Source organism: Helianthus annuus, chromosome 10 (genome assembly GCF_002127325.2).
Source record: "Helianthus annuus cultivar XRQ/B chromosome 10, HanXRQr2.0-SUNRISE, whole genome shotgun sequence".
NCBI lineage: Eukaryota > Viridiplantae > Streptophyta > Magnoliopsida > Asterales > Asteraceae > Helianthus > Helianthus annuus.
In genome coordinates, this window is record NC_035442.2 from 152,226,629 (window position 1) to 152,247,078 (window position 20,450).

The window sequence follows — 20,450 nt, forward strand, 5'->3', positions numbered from 1 at the left end:
GGTATTTGAGGGGGGTAGGCTTTGGGGTTTTAATGTGTGCCGAAAATGCCCTTTTGAGATATTTGGTGTGAACTGTGTGGTGGGGGTATAGTTGTAAATTGGCTTGTTTTGGGGACGGAATTGCTTTGGTTACAGGGTTGTGAGGTAATGATTGGTGAAGAACCAATCAGGTTATGCCGCGTGGCTAGGTTATTGACTCATTGTTATGTTAGGCTGAACCGCTGAAGGCCCATTATTTTGGATTTGGGCTGCATAACTTTTAACCTTATTGGGCTCTAAGAGCATTCACATCCAATCCATCAAATTATACATACATTCCACTAAAAAACAACTCCTATATCAATATATTTTCACTAAAAACAAATACTTTTTCTCTCTCCTTTCAATTAAATAATATTATCATTACCTTTTTCTCTTACTTCCACTCACAATCACTTTCAAAATATATTAAAAAATTATAACGGGTGAACAGTGTCCCCCCAAATATACAGATGAACAGTAACATTTTCTCTCTCCTCTACTCACAACCACTTTTTATACCTTTTATAATATAAAAACCCCTCCTCACATAATTTGATGGTTAGGATGTGAATGCTCTAATGACCCATACTTTAGCCATCTCTTTAAGTTTTGAAAGTTTAACATGCTGCAAAGTGTAAATTGTTATGAATTATAAAGATTTTACCATAAAGATCAAAATTTATCTCTAAATTTATTAAGCAAGTGGATGAACTCTTTGTTATACCTATAGATAATATACCAGATAGTTAATTTTTTGGTAGTATAAATACTAACTCAAAGTAGAAGAGAAAATGCACCTCATGTATACACTTTCATAAGTTATACAGTTCTATACTTCTTACTCTTACAATCTTTCTAAAGTTCTTAAAGTTTTATCACAGATCTTGTGTTAATTCATTTTACATTATAACATGTTATCAGTACGAGTCGCTTATATCCTAATCAAGAAAGACTTTTAAGCACAAAGATATCCATCATAAGCAATGTAAACACTTCATTAACTTTGTATTGACAAAAAACTAAGTACAAAAGAACATTTTATTATATATGTACTACGTGATTACTTACATTCTAACTTTTATTTACATATATAACATTTAATTATGCATCTAACTTTTACTTTTATTGCAACTAACTTTTATTTATACACACACGCTCACATTTCATTTACAGTTTACGTTTATTTATTTATGTATACTAACATTTTTATTCTTAGTATTATGCATCCTAATTTTATATGTTATAAAATAATCTTTCTTTAATACCTCTTTTATTATCTTATCTATATTGAAAACAGATTGGTTAATAAAATAGACTAGTCGATTAATTGAAAACGGATTAGTTACACATAAAATAAACTAATCGATGACCTCTATTTAGGTTGAAGATAATAATCTAACCAACCGAACAATGCACGCCGTTGTGTTTTCCGCCGCATCGTGCGCGCACCTATCGGTTATTAACCAAAACCGGTTATTGGTGAGCAATAACTAAATCGTTAACCTAACCTAAACTAAACCGAACCGAAATCAACTAAAAACTGAATTAACTGAAAACTGAATTAACCAAAAACCGGTTATCAATTTTTTTGTACTCTCGTTTAACCAAAATTAGTTGAATCGAACCGAATCATTCATATTTTCATATATTCTAGCTTTTATACCTCCAGTTCATATATTTCATATGTTATATTTCCATCTCATATATTTATACTTTCATTTCATGTAATCCTTAATTTCATTATTTTCTTAGCAAAAGTTTTAGCCCAAGTTTGGTTTTTTGCTATTAACTGCAATTAAATAAACTAAACTGAAAATCGTCAATCTAACCGAATAAACTGAAGTGATAACAGAAACAGATTGATTAATAAAATAGACTAACCAATGACTTTGGTTTCGGCTTTGGTTGAGGATAATAACCGAACCAACCGAACCATTCACAACACAATGAAATAGATTACCCGATTACTTCACTTTTGATGTATATTTATCACCATAATGCTACAATAAATATTATATGAATAAGAAAACTACAAAAAACGAGTATCGCAATGCGTTGTGTCGCTCCGCCGCATCTAGTTTACAAATACACACACACACATTGCAACAACCCAAGTAAACCGTGCCAAGATATTGTCCGCTTTGCCCCCGATGGGTTGCCCATCCATGAACTAACGGTTTTGTTTTCCCCGAAGAGTTGCTCTCCTAGGCAAAACACGTCTTGCTAGAGAAGGTTTCCACCCCTTTATAAGGAAGGCTTCGTTCTCCTTCTCAGTCGATGTGGGGCTTACACATATATCATTTTAATACTTTTTGTCTATTCTCGAAACTTCGATGACTTTGTCTTTTAGCTATGTACAGGTGTGCCTGGGTGTGCACTACCGTGCCTACGCATATAGTTGATTTTTGTTAACCGTTCTTGGGTTGACTTGTTGACTTTGTGCTCTTGGGTGCTGAGCTCGGCTGTGCCAATAACCTGGCACGACCATACTTATATGACAACTTGCTGATATTCTTGGAATCTTGGATTTTTGCCTCATTTATGCTCGTTTTTCACTTCTTTTCCTTCTGAGACCTTAGAAACCTGCATTTGTCAAATAGGAACGATTTAGGTAGCATTTTCAACTAAAAATATGTACTAAAAATATTAGGGGGTAACTATGCACTAAAAATATGTATAATTGATGGTACATCTTCATGACCGGTGGTGAAGTTGGCAAACAAAATTGTCGCTCGAGGGCATATTTTAGCGAGCACCCATTTTTCCCTAATCATTTGATAAATGAACTCACAAAATCCCTCCTTTCCTCTGGTTTTGTTCGACACCATTACCATAAGCTGCTACATACACGTACAAAGATTCATCACTCCCCACCGTCTTTAACATTGTTGTTAATTGCACCGTTTGACGCCTTTGTAACGGCCTCTGTGTAGCCGAGAATCCTTGCATATCATCGTCTCATGATTTGAAGATTTTGGTACCATCAAATAAAGCCCCATCGCGCTCAATGCCTTCTTCGGCCGATACATTTCTTCATTCCGAAGTAGACGATTTATCTCATAAATCTTTTATATATTCGATTTTATTGCTACTTGAAATCATCGAGCAAATCTAAATATAATAATCTTGTATTAGTTTTCTTATTCGTTATATAGATACTTTGTGATTTTGACTCTCGAGTAAAAAAATAATCATTTTAGGTATTGGAACAACCGAATTGTGCATTGATAGATATCTTTTTAGTCTTTTTCGTCTTGGATCGGATGTATTCTTGATAGTAGTTATAAACATAAATGTTGTCTATTTTCTCATGAGTAGAGAGATGTTTGGTTGTATCCTGCTGGAGTTTAATATATGAGGCAAATTCTATCGTGGGGAAACTTTGATCTTTTTTACATCTTTTTTACATCTTCAGTTCGATCAATATTTTTGCTGACAATTATTTAAATAGGGTTGTATAATGCTTAGTTTTACTTACATGACAAGATGTGCTATTTAAATGTGAGAATTCCGTTGGGTCAAGGATCTCTAGACAAGTTGAATAAAACTATGCTAAAGACCGAAGGAATTGGTGCTTTATAAGGTTTGCTACTTGTTTTTAGTTATTAGGTCGATCTTAGCTAACACTTGTGTAGTAGAGGCTAGCTACTTGTTTTTAGTTATTAGGTTTATCTTAGCTAACACTTGTGTAGTAGAGGCTAGAATTGATTCTAATAATAGGTCTTGTTGGGATTGAATTATGCCTCGTTAAAGTCATATAGGAGCCAAGTATATGGCGAGGAATGAACTCAACTTTAGCGATTGGTTTTGTAGTTGGTGGATCCATGGTTTAAGTCAAAATGGGAGCATATCTAATGACCTAAGCACCAACAAATTAAGTGGAGATTACAATATGATTGAAGCCCAACAAATTAAGTGGAGATTACAAAAAGTCACCCAAATTCAAAGTAGAGCTCATTAGTATAAGATTGAGAATAAAAAAAGATGTACCTATTGGCATACCAATGTGCCTATATGCACACCAAAAGTGCTTTTTTGTTCTATATGCACACCCTGCAGTGTCGAGCTGTGGCTAAAGCGCGACGTTTTGGTCAGGTCAACCAGACAAAGGCTGATAGGTGTCTGACGGGTCTGTTGACCGGACCAAAACGCCGAGCTTTGACCGCGTTTTGGTCCTGTCAACCAAACAATGGTTGACAGGACCAAAACGCGGTCAAAGCTCGGTGTTTTGGTCCGGTCAACAGACCCGTCAGACACCCGTCAGTCTTTGTCTGTTTGACCGGACCAAAATGCCACGCTTTGACCACAGCTCGACACTGCAGGGTGTGCATATAGGATAAAAAAGCACTTTTTGGGATGGCTATCTACACACCAAATGTGTAGATAGTTTAAGCCTAAAAAGAAGAGACAGCACTAAACACACATTGAAAGGTCTTTTAGCGGGCAAGTACAACCTCCATCGTCAGAGAGTCAATAGGAATAATATTGGGTTGGTCAGGGCAAGTTAACATATTGCTATTGTTTAGGTGTTGAGTTAGATAAATAAATATACTCAAGCCCAAGACTAGATAGTGGGTACCAATATTGAGCTGGGGTTTATAACATGGGCCATCGATAATGAGGAGGTATAGTAACTATGACTTTGAAAGATGACTCCACAAAAAAACATGGAATTATTTAAATCTAATAACCTTTATGTGGTTTATCAAACTACCTTTTATTGTAATGTTCATAAAATATAAGTTTATTCTTAACTCCTTGAATAGAAGTGCTATTTGGAAATAGGCCCGGGCATATTTGGAAACCAACATTTCTAAAAGAAAGCTTCTAAACTCTAAAAGAAAGGAGAATGGGCCTTTTTGTTTTTTTATTACAAATTTTCACTTCCACGTTTAATGTAAACTAATAACAATAATGGTAATAATAGTAATTAGTGTTTAAGGCACGTCGTGTTAAATTGTGCTCTCCAAAAAAGCTTTGGTAACACTCGTCGCATCACACGGGCAAATCGGATTTAAATAATCTCAACTCACTGTTATTGGCCAATAATAATCCCAACTCATTTAATCACCAATAATAATCCGAACTATTCACTTTTGTTTGTAAAATACTCCCAGTTAAAAAAACACTAACTTGGTTAAAAATTTGCTGATGTGGCATCTGATGTGGCCCTTTTAGCTGATGTGGCATTTTTGATGACGTGGCAGCTGATGTGGCATTTTTGATGACGTGGCAACTGATGTGGCAGGTGACGTGGCAAGCCACATCAGCAAATTTTTAACCAAGTTAGTGTTTTTTTGACTGGGAGTATTTTACAAACAAAAGTGAATAGTTCGGATAATTATTGGTGATTAAATGAGTTGAGATTATTATTGGCCAATAACAGTGAGTTGGGATTATTTAAATCCAATTTGCCTAATAATAATTAGTGTTTAAGGCACGTCGTGTTAAATTGTGCTCTCCAAAAAAGCTTTGGTAACACTCGTCGCATCACACGGGCCAACCCCCTAGGTTTAAATTAAATATTATCTTATTAAAATACTTAACTATATAATTACTAAAAATGTATAATAATAATAATAATAATGATAATAATAATAATACCCAAATATAATTAAGTTTTGTCTTTTTTAAATACTTTAAGTATATAATTACTAAATATTTTTTCTTCTTAAAACGACCCGTAGAGACACATATTTACTTTTATCGAAACACGTTTTAACCTGGCCAAAATATCCATTTTATAAAACGACCAATCTGGCCTGGACTCATTTCGACCCAAGCCTGTTCTGACCCGGACCAATAAATTTATTTTATTAATCAACTCATTCTAATCCGGAATCATTCAGACCTGACACTTTATCCAACCCAACCCGTACGTTCTCAAGGTATACTTAATACCCTATTGTTTTTATGATTTTACAATCAATATATATTCATTACTAAATACAAATTTTCATTAATTTAAACAAGTATAGTTTTGAACGATTACATAATATATTCATATTCATTATTCAACAATAAATCTAACAATTTTAGTGACTTTTGTTTAAATTAAAAATTTGGATGACTAAAGCCATGTTTTGGGTTAGCTTTTCAAAATAATTTATAACTTTTTGGAAAAGATAATAAGTCACAATAGAGTGACTTATTGACTTTTCCCATCACAAAATACTTTTACCCAAACACTTTTTAATTTTTCAAAAAAGTCAATAAGCTAATAAGTCACTAAAATAAGCAATCCCAAACACCCCCTTACACTTGGGATTTGGGAACTTTAAAATTGATGAACTTAGAACGGTAAACTATTGAATTGAGTGGAACTATATTAGAGGGTTTAAAAACCAGTTTATTAGGGTGAGGGGGGCACTCCCCTAAGAGGGGAGTCCCATATCTTACGCACACCCAATCAGGTTATGCCATGTCAACTCCCCTCTTAAACTTCCCTCACACCCCAATTTGATGGCGGCACTCCCCTCTTAGGTGACTTGTTTTTTTATTAAAAAAAAAATCATTGGTTGATTGAATGGGGGGCCCACCTTCTCTCTCCTCCCTTCTTCGGTGCCTTCTCCCCGATCATGGTCCCCGATTTTGGCTCCCCGCCTTGACGGCGGCACTTCCCCTCTCGGCAAAAGTGGTCCCCGAAGGGACTCCCCGAAGGTGCCCCGGGTGCCCTTAACCGAAACCAGTTAATAACCGGTAGAGAATTAACCGCTTGGGAGTTACATTTAAGTGACAATTAATAACCGCTTAGAGATCTATTGGATAGAAATCGGTTATTAACCAGTTCTTTTTAACTGGAGTTTAATCGATTTACTGGTTAACCAGGAAAAAAACCGAATAAATTGAAAACAAAATGAAAATAACCGATGAATTAACCGAAAATAATTGGTTATTAACTGAACCTGTGAAAGTGAATAACCGAACCAGTTAAAGTAATAACCGGTTAAAACAAAAAAAAAATGATCGCCTTAATCGGTTAATCGAACCGGTTAGAGAAATTAACCGATTTGTGCACCTCTAAACTACATAGGCCATGAGGCTCATGACTAGGGGTGCAAACGAGTCGAGCCTAGCCTGAGCTCGACCAGACTCGAGCTCGATTAACTTATAAGAGCTCGAGCTTAGCTCGGTTCGAGCTTTGTTTTCAAAGCTTGAACTTGACTCATTGGTAGTTTCTCAAGTTCGAGCTCGGCTCACTATTATCTATTAATTAATACATTAAATAAAAAGATACTCATTTAGGCTTGCGAGCTCGATAAGTAAAGCTTAGGCTCAGGCTCGTTTACTAAACAAGCTTATTTTAGGTCTGGGCTTGGCTTGTAAGCAAGTTTAAATACGCTCGGCTTTGCTCGTTTATTAGCTAGAAAATTTATATAAGGGGTAAATGTTATTAAATATTAATAAAAACTAAAATTATACCAAAGCTCGATAAGGCTCGACGAGCTTTACATCTCAGACTCGAGCTCGGGCTCGATAAGTAAACGAACTTTATTTTAGGATCAAGCTCAGCTTGGGCTAGATAAGGCTCGGCTCGTTTCAAGCTTTTTTCGAAGCCGCTCTCGAGTAGCTCGCAAGCCGCTCGGCTCATTTGCACCCCATCAATCCATACATAAACAACATGCAGGCAGCAGGCCTGCACAAATTGGCCCGTCACTTAGGCCCAAAGGTGAACCTAAAATGATTTACAGCTTCTTTCTTTTGTCTGCTTATATCCACTTTGGGGTGTTTGGTGGAGTAGTGGGGTTTGAACAATAACACCTATTGATAGCTTTAGCTTGTTTGTGTAGATTTTAGTGGATGATTTTGACTAAAAGACTGAGAAAGAGAAGTGGTTTCACATATGGGTGTTGGACTATTATGGCTTGACTAAAGACCATCGGTTACATCTAGACCACCACGGTTGAGGTGATTGTCTATTGTCCCTTATGATTTGACCATGGTTATGACTTGCCCAAAGACCATTGGTAACAAACATCTTGAACATGATCCTAGTCACCTAGTTTAGCTCTTTGTATTTTCCTACATATATTGTAAAGTTTATACACATATGGTTCTATCAAATCACAATGGATCAAATTTTAGGAATGTGCCAACATAGATGCGAAGCCATTTTAGTCACAATAGGCCTTTTGTGACAAATTTACAACTGTTTTGTTGGTTCTAAAAGAAAATTTTTGTAGTTGGGTTCTTAGACTAAAGGGTATGGGGGCCGGCTGAGGCCCGACTAGGACTGGCGCCGGTCCCCCACACCGCCCCCTGGGCTCGGCTCGGCACAATCGGCACCCCACAGCCGGGGTAGCCGGGCCTCCTTTCTCCTCTTGCCTCTCACATATACCTATACATACATACATATATAGGGTAAAGTTCTTGTACAAATAATCTTAACATACTAAACATACAAATTGAAGGAAAACTCAAAAAGACAAGGTGGCATTTTTGTAATTATCAATAACTATCAAAGTTACTCTACAAATATACCTAAAAAAACCTAACCACTCCCCCCACCCCAAAAAAAACCTAAACCCCCCCCCCCCCCCCAAAAAAAAAAAAAAACCTAAAAAAACCTAACCCCCCCCCACCCCCCAAAAACCTAAAAAAAACCTAACCCTCCCCCCCCCCCCCCCAAAAAAAAAAAAAAAACCTAACCCCCCCCCCCCCACCCCCCACCCCCAAAAACCTAAAAAAAACCTAACCCCCCCCCCCCCCCCCCCACCCAAGCTAAAATGCTAAAAACTAAACCCCCCAAAAAACCTAAAAAAATCTAAAAAAATAAAAAAAAACACACAAATTATTTTATTTTATTTTTTTAACATTTTTATTAAAAAATCGCTACTTTTAGTAGCAGCCAATTTTTTTTTTTTTTTTTTTTTTTTTTTTTTTTAACGAAATGTAGCGATTTTTTAATAAAAAATGTTAAAAAAAAATTGTGTTTTTTTAGGTATTTTTGGTTGTAACTTTGATAGTTGGTGGTAATTACAAAAATGCCACCTTGTCTTTTTGGGTTTTCCTTCAATTTGTATGTTTAGTATGTTAAGATTATTTGTATTTGATCTTTTGCCTACATATATATACATAAAGGGGTTCATCCCCCACCCCCTTAGGTCCATCCTCTCCAAGCCACTCCTATGTGGTGCCGACGTAGCGGCCCATCCTCTTGAGGATGGGGCTCTCCATACCCTCTAGTCTTAATACTCCTAGTAGTGGCTGAAAAGTTGTTAGGGAAAATAATGAAAATGGGAAATATGAGAGCCGCAAGCCCAAGGCATTTGGTTTAATTATCAACTTGTTAGATCTAGATAATTAATAGTATTTGAAATTAAATCACTAAATATAGGCCTCAAAGCCATTTTAGTCACAATAGGCTTTTCTGTGACAAATTTACAGTTGTTTTATGATTTGTAAAAGAAAAATATTGTAGTTGGGTTCTTAATGCTCATAGTAGTTGCTAAAAAGCTGTTAGAAAGAATAATGAAAATGGAAATATGGAGTTGCAAGCCGAAGACTTTAATCTTGATTAAAAGGATAAAGTTAGTTTTGGTTTAATTATCAAGTTGTTAAATCTAGATATTTATTATGAGTTGAGATACAATAGGAAGTTTATTTGGCTAGCAAGGCTAGGAAGTGATCTTGATCATCCATTTAGTTAATCAAGGGCTAAGATTAAATCAGTGAAATTGAAGGGAAGAAAAGAGGCGCGTGAGTTTGTTTAGGGGCATTCTAGTCAATTCAAGCCAATAGTTTCTCTCTCCTCCAATTCCCCCCATTTTTTAAACGTTAATAACTCTTTCAGACAACATTATTTTTTTTTATAAAAATTGCACCAAAAAAAATGAGCGTTTTTTTTATCTTTAAAACGAGTATACTATTGCTATATTTAAAAAAAAAAAATTTAAAACCCAGTTACGTAAAACGCAATAGAAAAACCCACAGTTACGTAAAACGCAATGAAAAAAAATCCTAAAAAATGACATTTTTCTAAAACGCAATGCACAAAAAACACAAAAAATGACTTATTTGTAAAACGCAATGGCCAGAAAACACAAAGAAATGTCTTATTTGTAAAACGCAATAGTCTAAAAACACAGAAGAAAGTGTGCTTTCTAAAACGCAATGGACTGAAAACACATAAAAATGTGTTTTACCTAAAATGCAATGCACCAAAAACACAAAGAAATGTCTTATTTCTAAAACGCAATGGCCAGAAAACACTTAAAATGACTGTTTTCTAAAACGCAATAGACTGAAAAAGCATAAAAATGTGTTTTACCTAAAACGCAATAACTAAAAACACTTCAAAAATGTGTTTTACCTAAAACGCAATAACTAAAAGTACTTCAAAAATGTGTTTATCTAAAACGCAATAGCCAAAAAACACATAAAAATGTCTTATTTCTAAAACACAATGGCCAAAAAACACAAAAGAAACTGTATTTTCTAAAACGCATGTAACGCCCCAAAAATTTTTATTATTATATGTTTTGATATAAAAATTTATGTAGGAAGTCTTAAGGTCAAATGGTAACCATAGACTTTTAATATTAGTATGTTATTACCATGATTAGTAAAACTAACTAAGTAAAATAAAACAAAGTTTACTATGAGAAAAGAAAGAAAGAAAGAAATCTAGATAAAGGATGGGTAATTAGTTGATAAGTAGCCAAACTTAAGGGGGCAAATGTGAAAGTTAGTGAATTAGAATGTTATAACAAATTTAGTCAGATAGTGGGGGATGTATGTGTGTGTCGAGATCAAGGGCAGGAAGAACAATACCCACCTCTTCACTATCAACTAGAAATTCAGCCAAATTGAAGGTGAATAAGAGTTTAAATCTTGTGCATGTGATGAGATTCATAACCATCTAAGAATTCCCTACATAAGGTATGTTGAATTTTATGATTTAATGATCATGTATGTAATGGGTTTCTAGTAAAACTCGAAATTCATTTGAGATTAGTAGGAACATGAGTTAGAGAATTCATATAGAGCTTGATTTATGTTTGAATTCGACCTAATTGATAGTTAAAAGTAAAAACCCACTTAGAATTTGATGGTGGTGAATTGTAACATGAAGTTGTGATGTGGATTAGCATGAAAGATGTTACATGATGATAATCTTGATAAAATGTCACTATTGAAATCAAATTAGAATGAAGGTTGTAGGAGATTTTGATTAGAATTGATGTTCTTGATGTTATTGGTATGAACTAGCTATGTATTGCATATAATACTAGTACATTATGCTTAACTAGAAGTACGCACACCAAGTGTTTGTTAAAATGCTTGAGTAAGGTAAACCAATGATTCTACAAGTTAAATGGTTAAAGTTTAGAATTTGGTGCTTAAATGTAAATAAGTTGATAACGGAATGAAAAGAATGACATAAGCCTAAAGTGTGCGACTCTTGAATTGTAGGGATCAAAGAAGAAAGTTCAAGTCGCTCCGGATCGCAAACGAACAACGACAAAGGTAAGTTCTTTGCTTACAAATTATTATTAGTATGTAACAATGCGATGCGACAATATTGTTTTGGTCGAATTCGTATAATTGTAAAGAGCTTAGTGTAAGTCAAATGCATGAAGTAATATGGGTCGAATGAGCTAGAAAGGATAATGTGCTAAGTTGAGGAGTTTACGTTAGAATGATGGTTTTAAAAGGGGTATGTCGTAGTTCGACTAATAACTCGAGGTCATATGAATTAACTAATTACAATGTCTAATTGGTTGGCTGTATGTAGGTAAAGCTACTTGATGGATGGCGTATTTGGATCGAACACACTTGTGATGCACGCTTCCGCGAAGTTGCTAGTTGTGGTCTAAACTTTTGTTAAATGTTTCTTTTGTTTAAAACGGGTCTTATGTAAGTAACTTAGTCCGGTAGTTCTTAGATCTTGAACTTGTAGTTAAAATCGTATGGGTTGTAAACTCTTTTGTAACTATTTCGTTAGTCATGTTGAAGTAAATGCAGAATTTTAGTTATGAACTATTCGACCCGTTTGGTTTTTGTCACATGAAGCTCGTTAGTGTCTTTTAAAGTTTTAGACCTTACAAGTTGGTATCAGAGCCAAGGTTTGAGGGATTCGAGTAGGTGATGGTGCTCGAACTCAAACCGAAAGCTCTTGTGAAAGTGTGTTCGTTCCTAAGCGCCACGCAAGTAAGTAATTTAAGGATTTTATGTTTGTAGATAGAAATGGGAATGGGTTATGGTTTAGTCACTAGTATAACATGGTTGGGGATGTTAAGGTGCACTATGGAAGGTTTCGGGACTGCCCAGGACCGTTTCGGGTTGAAAAAGGGGCTGAAAATGAAAGATTTTAGCAAAACAGCGTTTGCACAACAGGAAGGCCGTCGGCGACGGGCTCCTATACCGTCGGCGACGGTACCCCTTCACCCGACGGCCTAACTTCCTGCTTACGGACAAATGGCAGCGACGCAACATTCCAAGGACCGTCGGCGACGCGCATAGGTGCCGTAGGCGACGGCCCCTCCTTGTCTGCTTTTCCTGAATTGTTTGTTTGTTATGCAAGGACCTTTAATTCAGTTTTAAGTCTTCGTTTAACCTAAAGAACACCTCAAATTGTTTATGAAGCTAAGAATTTAAGATAATTAACATGTTTTAATGACGAATGTGTAAAAGAACGGAAGTCATGTATATAAAAGAATGAAGTAACTAATGTCTTAGAATGTTGTAAGGAAAGATTTAAGAAGTTATGACTTATGAGAATGAGTTATTAAGAATGAATAGTATTTAGAACGATAAGGAGAACGAATGTGATAATACTTGACGCGAATGTTTATTTGTAGATGGCAAGTGGAGGAAATACGCATACTACCGAACGTATAACTCGAGATGAGTTAAACAAGATGATTTCCGATGAAGTAACGAAGGCAATTGATGCAAATGTTTCAAGGCTAGCACAAGAAGTGGAGGGTCAAGTATTAAGTACAGTGGAGAATATGATCACTAGCAAAGTAGAGGAATTGAAAGAGATGATAACTGGGATTCAAGGCAAGAAGGAAGCAAGACGGTGCACCTACAAGGATTTCATGGCATGTAAGCCTACGACTTTTAATGGAGAAATTGATCCCATCGAATGCCAAAGATGGATAGCCAACATGGAAGGGGTGTTCATTCGAAGCCATTGCGACAAGGAAGACCAAGTCATGTTTGCCACGGGGCAACTCATGCGAAGGGCTAAAGATTGGTGGGACTCGTATAGTAAGGAGATTGGAGAAAATCGAGTTCAAACCTTGACTTGGCAAGAATTCAAACAGCCTTTTATCAAGTACCATTGCCCACAATCGGCTGTGGATCGAATTCAAGAAGATTTTCTCCGGTTGCGACAAAGGGATGAATCAGTTAACGAAATCACTAACACTTTCCTCGATCAACTGAAGTTTTGTGAAGAAATAGTTGGAACAGAAAGGAAGAAGATTATTCGTTATCATGGCATGCTTAAAGCTGAAATTCGGGAGTTCATAACTCCTTCAAAATGTGAAACTTTGGACGAGATCATTGATTTAGCAAGGGATAGAGAAATCGAGATAAAGAGGCAGGATGAACGTGGGGAGAAAAGGCAAGCCGAGAAGGGGTCAACTCAAGGCTCATCCAAGAAACCCAAAACGCAAGATCAAGGAAAGAAGGAAGCTTCCAAAGGCGGGTTCCCGCGATGCAAAACGTGTGGAAAACCCCATTCCGGTGAATGCTTATTGGGAAGGAAGGGGTGTTACAATTGCGGGCAAGAAGGGCATCCGTACTATAACTGTCCGAATCCCAAGAGGGTGTGCTACAATTGTAATGAATCGGGCCATGTGAAAGCTGATTGCCCAAAGCTCAAACAAGGGCCGAAGAAAGAAGGAAAGAAAGAAGAAACCGCGAAAGCGAAAGGAAGAATGTTCCAAATCTCCACGGAAGAAGCAAGAGCTCACCCGAATGTGGTCTCAGGTATCTATATGATAAACTCTATACCCACTTATATATTATTTGATACCGGAGCTAGTAGGTCATTCATTTCTAGTGAGCTTGCACGTTCCCCTTTATTCACGATAGAAAGAATGTGTACACCACTCGAGGTAGAAATTGCCGATTGTAAGAGTTATCTACTGCATGAAATATGTAGGGGTTGTAATATCACTATAGATGATGAAGATTTTGATATTGATTTGATTCCCATGGTTTTGGGAGAATTTAAAGTAGTGGTAGGTATGGATTGGTTATCCCGTTATCACGCGGAAATTTTATGCGAAAACAAAATTATTCATGTGACATCCCCTAAAGGGAAACGGGTAACCATTCATGGGGAAAGGGAAGTAGGGGCAACATTTTGCACTATCCTAGAAGCAATTAAGTATGTGAGGAATGGAAGTAAAGCATTTTTAGCTTACGTAGTCGATACCAAATTAGGAGCTTTGAAAATTGAAGATACTAAGATAGTGAATGAATACCCGGATGTATTTCCGGACGAATTGCCGGGACTCCCACCCGAGCGGGAAGTCGAGTTTCGTATCGAATTAGAACCAAATGCCAAACCAGTAGCCAAAGCCCCTTACCGGTTGGCACCCGCGGAAGTACGGGAATTAATGGTCCAACTACAAGAACTTCTTGACAAGGGTTTCATACGCCCTAGCGTATCCCCGTGGGGAGCGCCTGTTTTGTTTGTTAAAAAGAAAGATGGGTCGATGAGAATGTGCATCGACTACCGTGAACTTAACAAACTCACGGTAAGGAACCGATACCCACTTCCGAGAATAGATGATCTCTTTGATCAACTACAAGGGGCAAGTTGGTTTTCAAAAATCGACTTGCGATCGGGCTACCATCAAGTACGAGTAAGGGAAGAGGATGTACCTAAGACTGCGTTCAGAACTCGCTACGGACATTACGAATTCCTGGTAATGTCATTCGGGTTAACTAACGCTCCGGCCGCTTTTATGGATCTAATGAATAGAGTATGTCGAAATATGTTAGATCAGTTCGTCATAGTATTTATTGATGACATTCTAGTATACTCTCGTAGCGAGTCTGAACATGCAAGTCATTTACGTCAGGTACTCGAAACGCTTCGAAAGGAAAGATTATATGCTAAGTTTTCTAAGTGTGCGTTCTGGCTTAGAGAAGTACAGTTTCTAGGACACGTAATCAACGAAAAGGGAATTTTAGTGGATCCCTCTAAGGTGGAAGCCGTGATGAAATGGGTACCCCCGAAAAATGTTAGTGAGGTAAGAAGTTTCCTAGGTCTAGCCGGCTATTATCGGAGATTTATTCAAGACTTCTCCAAAATAGCCCTCCCTTTAACTAAACTAACAAAGAAAGAAGAAAGGTTCGAATGGAATGACGATCAGCAGAAAGCTTTTCGAATGTTAAAGGAGAAATTGTCAAGTTCTCCCATTTTAACGCTGCCAGAAGGAACGGAAGACTTAGTGGTTTATGCGGACGCATCTCATCAAGGATTGGGTTGTGTCTTGATGCAACGGGGCAAAGTTATTGCCTATGCTTCAAGACAACTAAAGCAACATGAAATCAACTATCCAACCCACGATCTCGAACTGGCGGCGGTGGTGTTTGCCTTAAAAATCTGGAGGCATTATTTGTATGGAACGAAATGCACCATTTATTCGGACCACAAAAGCCTTAAATACTTCTTCGAGCAGAAAGATCTCAATATGAGGCAACGAAGGTGGCTAGAGTTAATCAAGGATTACGACTGCGACATTCTTTACCACCCGGGAAAAGCTAATGTTGTGGCGGATGCGTTAAGCCGAAAGGAGTACCCACCACCCATTCGAGTGAAATCGATGAGAATGATAGTTACACCAACCCTTCTTGAAACGATACGAAAGGAGCAAGACGAATCCTTGAATAAAGGTGATCCGAAAGGTGAAAGAACGAAAGGGTTTGAAAGTGAACTTGAAGCAAACACGAGCGGATTAAGAACAAGGTTTGGGCGAGTTTGGATACCGCGATACTGTGAAGCAAAGACCTTATTATTGGAAGAAGCACACAAGTCCCGTTACTCAGTTCATCCGGGAGCCACTAAAATGTACCGGGATTTGAAAGAAAATTTTTGGTGGCCGGGAATGAAACGCGACATTGTCAAGTATGTATCTAAATGCTTGACATGTTCTCAAGTTAAGGCGGAACATCAAAAACCTTACGGGAAATTACAACCCTTAGAAATTCCGGTGTGGAAATGGGAGAATGTGACTATGGATCTTGTGACCAAACTTCCAAGAACCAAGAAAGGGCATGATGCAATATGGGTAGTTGTTGACCGCCTTACCAAAAGCGCCCATTTTCTACCCATTCGAGAGACCTATTCCTCGGAGAGGTTAGCGGAAGTTTATGTGAATGAGATCGTTTCCCGCCATGGTGTGCCGGTGTCTATCGTCTCAGATCGGGATACGCGATTCACCTCCCGCTATTGGCGGAAATTTCATGAAGGAATGGGTACTCAATTGCATCTAAGTACCGCATACCACCCGCAAACGGATGGCCAATCCGAACGAACGATTCAAACTCTCATGGACATGTTGAGAGCATGCGTGATGGATTTCGGGGGAAATTGGGATGAACATTTGCCGCTAGTAGAATTTTCATATAATAATAGCTACCAAAGTAGCATACAAATGGCGCCGTATGAAATGCTGTATGGAAGAAGGTGTAGAACCCCGGTTTGTTGGGGAGAAGTAGGGCAAAGGGAACTCGCACCGAATGATGTGGTGGCGATAACCAATGAAAAGATCGACGTCGTACGGGCTCGGTTAAAAGCGGCGCAAGACCGACAAAAGTCCTATGCGGATAGAAGAAGTCGCCCTATCGAATTCCAAGTGGGGGACCGAGTATTCTTGAAGGTGTCTCCGTGGAAAGGTATAATTCGATTTCGTAAGCGAGGAAAGTTGGGTCCACGATATATCGGACCGTTCGAGATTCTAGCTCGAGTTGGAAAGGTGGCCTACCGGTTAAATCTACCTAGTTCCTTGGAAGGGATTCATAATACCTTTCACGTGTCACAATTACGAAAATGCTTAGCGGATGAAACGGCTCACGTACCCCTTGAAGATATTGAAATAGACGAAAAGATGAATTACATAGAAAGACCGGTAGCTATAAGGGATTCCAAGGTAAAGACTCTTCGCAACAAAGAAATTAAGCAAGTATTGGTTCAATGGCAACACAGAAAGGGGTCAGATCTCACTTGGGAATCAGAGGATGAAATGAGAAGGTTCTACCCGTTCTTATTCGGTATGTAATCAGGTTTCGAGGACGAAACCTTTCTTAAGGGGGATAGACTTGTAACGCCCCAAAAATTTTTATTATTATATGTTTTGATATAAAAATTTATGTAGGAAGTCTTAAGGTCAAATGGTAACCATAGAATTTTAATATTAGTATGTTATTACCATGATTAGTAAAACTAACTAAGTAAAATAAAACAAAGTTTACTATGAGAAAAGAAAGAAAGAAAGAAATCTAGATAAAGGATGGGTAATTAGTTGATAAGTAGCCAAACTTAAGGGGGGCAAATGTGAAAGTTAGTGAATTAGAATGTTATAACAAATTTAGTCAGATAGTGGGGGATGTATGTGTGTGTCGAGATCAAGGGCAGGAAGAACAATACCCACCTCTTCACTATCAACTAGAAATTCAGCCAAATTGAAGGTGAATAAGAGTTTAAATCTTGTGCATGTGATGAGATTCATAACCATCTAAGAATTCCCTACATAAGGTATGTTGAATTTTATGATTTAATGATCATGTATGTAATGGGTTTCTAGTAAAACTCGAAATTCATTTGAGATTAGTAGGAACATGAGTTAGAGAATTCATATAGAGCTTGATTTATGTTTGAATTCGACCTAATTGATAGTTAAAAGTAAAAACCCACTTAGAATTTGATGGTGGTGAATTGTAACATGAAGTTGTGATGTGGATTAGCATGAAAGATGTTACATGATGATAATCTTGATAAAATGTCACTATTGAAATCAAATTAGAATGAAGGTTGTAGGAGATTTTGATTAGAATTGATGTTCTTGATGTTATTGGTATGAACTAGCTATGTATTGCATATAATACTAGTACATTATGCTTAACTAGAAGTACGCACACCAAGTGTTTGTTAAAATGCTTGAGTAAGGTAAACCAATGATTCTACAAGTTAAATGGTTAAAGTTTAGAATTTGGTGCTTAAATGTAAATAAGTTGATAACGGAATGAAAAGAATGACATAAGCCTAAAGTGTGCGACTCTTGAATTGTAGGGATCAAAGAAGAAAGTTCAAGTCGCTCCGGATCGCAAACGAACAACGACAAAGGTAAGTTCTTTGCTTACAAATTATTATTAGTATGTAACAATGCGATGCGACAATATTGTTTTGGTCGAATTCGTATAATTGTAAAGAGCTTAGTGTAAGTCAAATGCATGAAGTAATATGGGTCGAATGAGCTAGAAAGGATAATGTGCTAAGTTGAGGAGTTTACGTTAGAATGATGGTTTTAAAAGGGGTATGTCGTAGTTCGACTAATAACTCGAGGTCATATGAATTAACTAATTACAATGTCTAATTGGTTGGTTGTATGTAGGTAAAGCTACTTGATGGATGGCGTATTTGGATCGAACACACTTGTGATGCACGCTTCCGCGAAGTTGCTAGTTGTGGTCTAAACTTTTGTTAAATGTTTCTTTTGTTTAAAACGGGTCTTATGTAAGTAACTTAGTCCGGTAGTTCTTAGATCTTGAACTTGTAGTTAAAATCGTATGGGTTGTAAACTCTTTTGTAACTATTTCGTTAGTCATGTTGAAGTAAATGCAGAATTTTAGTTATGAACTATTCGACCCGTTTGGTTTTTGTCACATGAAGCTCGTTAGTGTCTTTTAAAGTTTTAGACCTTACAACGCAATGGACTGAAAACAAATAAAAATGTGTTTACCTAAAACGCAATGAACTAAAAACACTTCAATAATGTGTTTTTTCTAAAACGCAATGGCCAGAAAACACATAAAACTCTCTTATTTCTAAAACGCAATGGACACAAGCTGACCTGTCTGTGAATCTGTCTGAACCAGAGAGTAGCAAATCAAAAAACTGTCTACGAATTACTATCTTCGAAATGAGGCAATTTCTGGAAAATTAAATTTCTGATGCATTTTTATTAAAGCAATTTAATCAAAAAAAAAAAAAAATCAAAAAACTGTCAAGCCCAGCCAGGGGCTCTGCCCCTTGGACCCCGCCAGGGGCTGCCGCCCTGGGACCCTGCTACCAGGGGCTGCTGCCCCCGGACCCCCGCCAAGATCGTAAAACGCAATGAATAAATCAAAAACCCAAATAATAAAAATGAAATTAAAGAATTTCTTACATGGATTGAAGTCGGTTTCTTCAACGATTGACGAAATTTGAATGATTGAAACACTTATCAGAGATCGAATCGAACAAATCGAGTGATTATCTTCAAAATCGCCAAAAAAATGAGATTTTGTATGAAATTAAACTGGGTTTTTTTCAAAAAAGCTGAAGAATACGTTGATCGGGTGTTTGAATCATTGATTGGTGACGAAAATCACACTATAATGTAGTGATTATTGAGATAGAAAGTGAAGAAATGGTTGAAGATGATGGGTTTTGAAAATGGTGGGTTTTGTTATTACTGGTGTAACGCCCTAACACGTAATTGACGAAAGTCGCAGCGGAAGTCCTTGCCATAAAATTTCTTACATTATAAACCATGCTTCTTACTTGAAAGTTCACTTTTTAAAATAACTCTTTTATATTAAATACAACAAACTGTCTCAATAATAAAATAACTGATAGCTTATGTACAATAAATTACATCCTCAGACAGCCCGTACAATCCCTCAAGTGACTCGATCCTTGATCTATATTCCTTGATGATCCTCCGTGACACGTACCACCTGCATTCACCACATACATTCAGACATTAGCACACAATGTATAAACATGATCATTCACATACGCTTCACTTCTCGTTCTTTATCAAATTTCAAGCATTCCGTCTGCGTATCCATTTCCTGGCGAGGCTTCATAAATGTACCTGCATTACTTATCATTCTCAAGGTACACCAATATTAACGTTAATCCTCAATATGTCTAAATCATACACATATATGTACTTACATACCCACATGCCTATACATCTACAAACGTACATACACTCGTACATACCCTTATACATACCTACATACACAACTACATACTTACATATCCTTCCTACAACTAGACATACGTACACACAAACTTGCTTATCCACATATGTGCATCCCTATATGCTCATAAGAAACTTACGAATCATCGGGATGCATTACGGATCGCTTAGAAATACAAAATTAAGCAAAACGGAGAAGTGGGCTAGACAGTCCGTCGGCGACGGGGTGGGGACCCGTCGGCGACGGCTTCTTAAAACATCCGTCGCCCA

General features: G+C 37.1%; 1 protein-coding gene across 2 annotated transcripts; it reads left to right on the top strand.

Annotated features, from left to right (window-relative positions):
* The first annotated feature begins 10,761 nt into the window (after window positions 1-10,761).
* Window positions 10,762-18,873, top strand: LOC110882802. Of its 2 annotated transcripts, XM_022130732.2 has the most exons (5): window positions 10,762-10,902; window positions 11,437-11,490; window positions 12,825-13,965; window positions 18,281-18,334; window positions 18,603-18,873. In XM_022130732.2, the coding sequence occupies exons 3-5, from the start codon at window positions 12,825-12,827 to the stop codon at window positions 18,614-18,616; spliced, it is 1,209 nt and encodes a 402-aa protein (XP_021986424.1). In that variant the 5' UTR covers window positions 10,762-10,902; window positions 11,437-11,490; the 3' UTR covers window positions 18,617-18,873. The 2 variants fall into 2 exon arrangements, 1 of the variants encoding a protein (XP_021986424.1); XR_002560223.2 differs by lacking the exons at window positions 12,825-13,965; window positions 18,281-18,334; window positions 18,603-18,873 and adding an exon at window positions 11,759-12,029.
* The last annotated feature ends 1,577 nt before the right edge of the window (window positions 18,874-20,450 follow it).

What these genes read in the sequence shown, in the direction of transcription:
- LOC110882802 (XM_022130732.2), top strand. Translation starts at nt 12,825, where the DNA reads ATGGCAAGTGGAGGAAATACGCATACTACCGAACGTATAACTCGAGAT. An exon ending in TCACCCGAATGTGGTCTCAG is followed by an intron (nt 13,966 to 18,280) that starts GTATCTATATGA and finishes CTTGAATTGTAG; the next exon opens with GGATCAAAGAAGAAAGTTCA.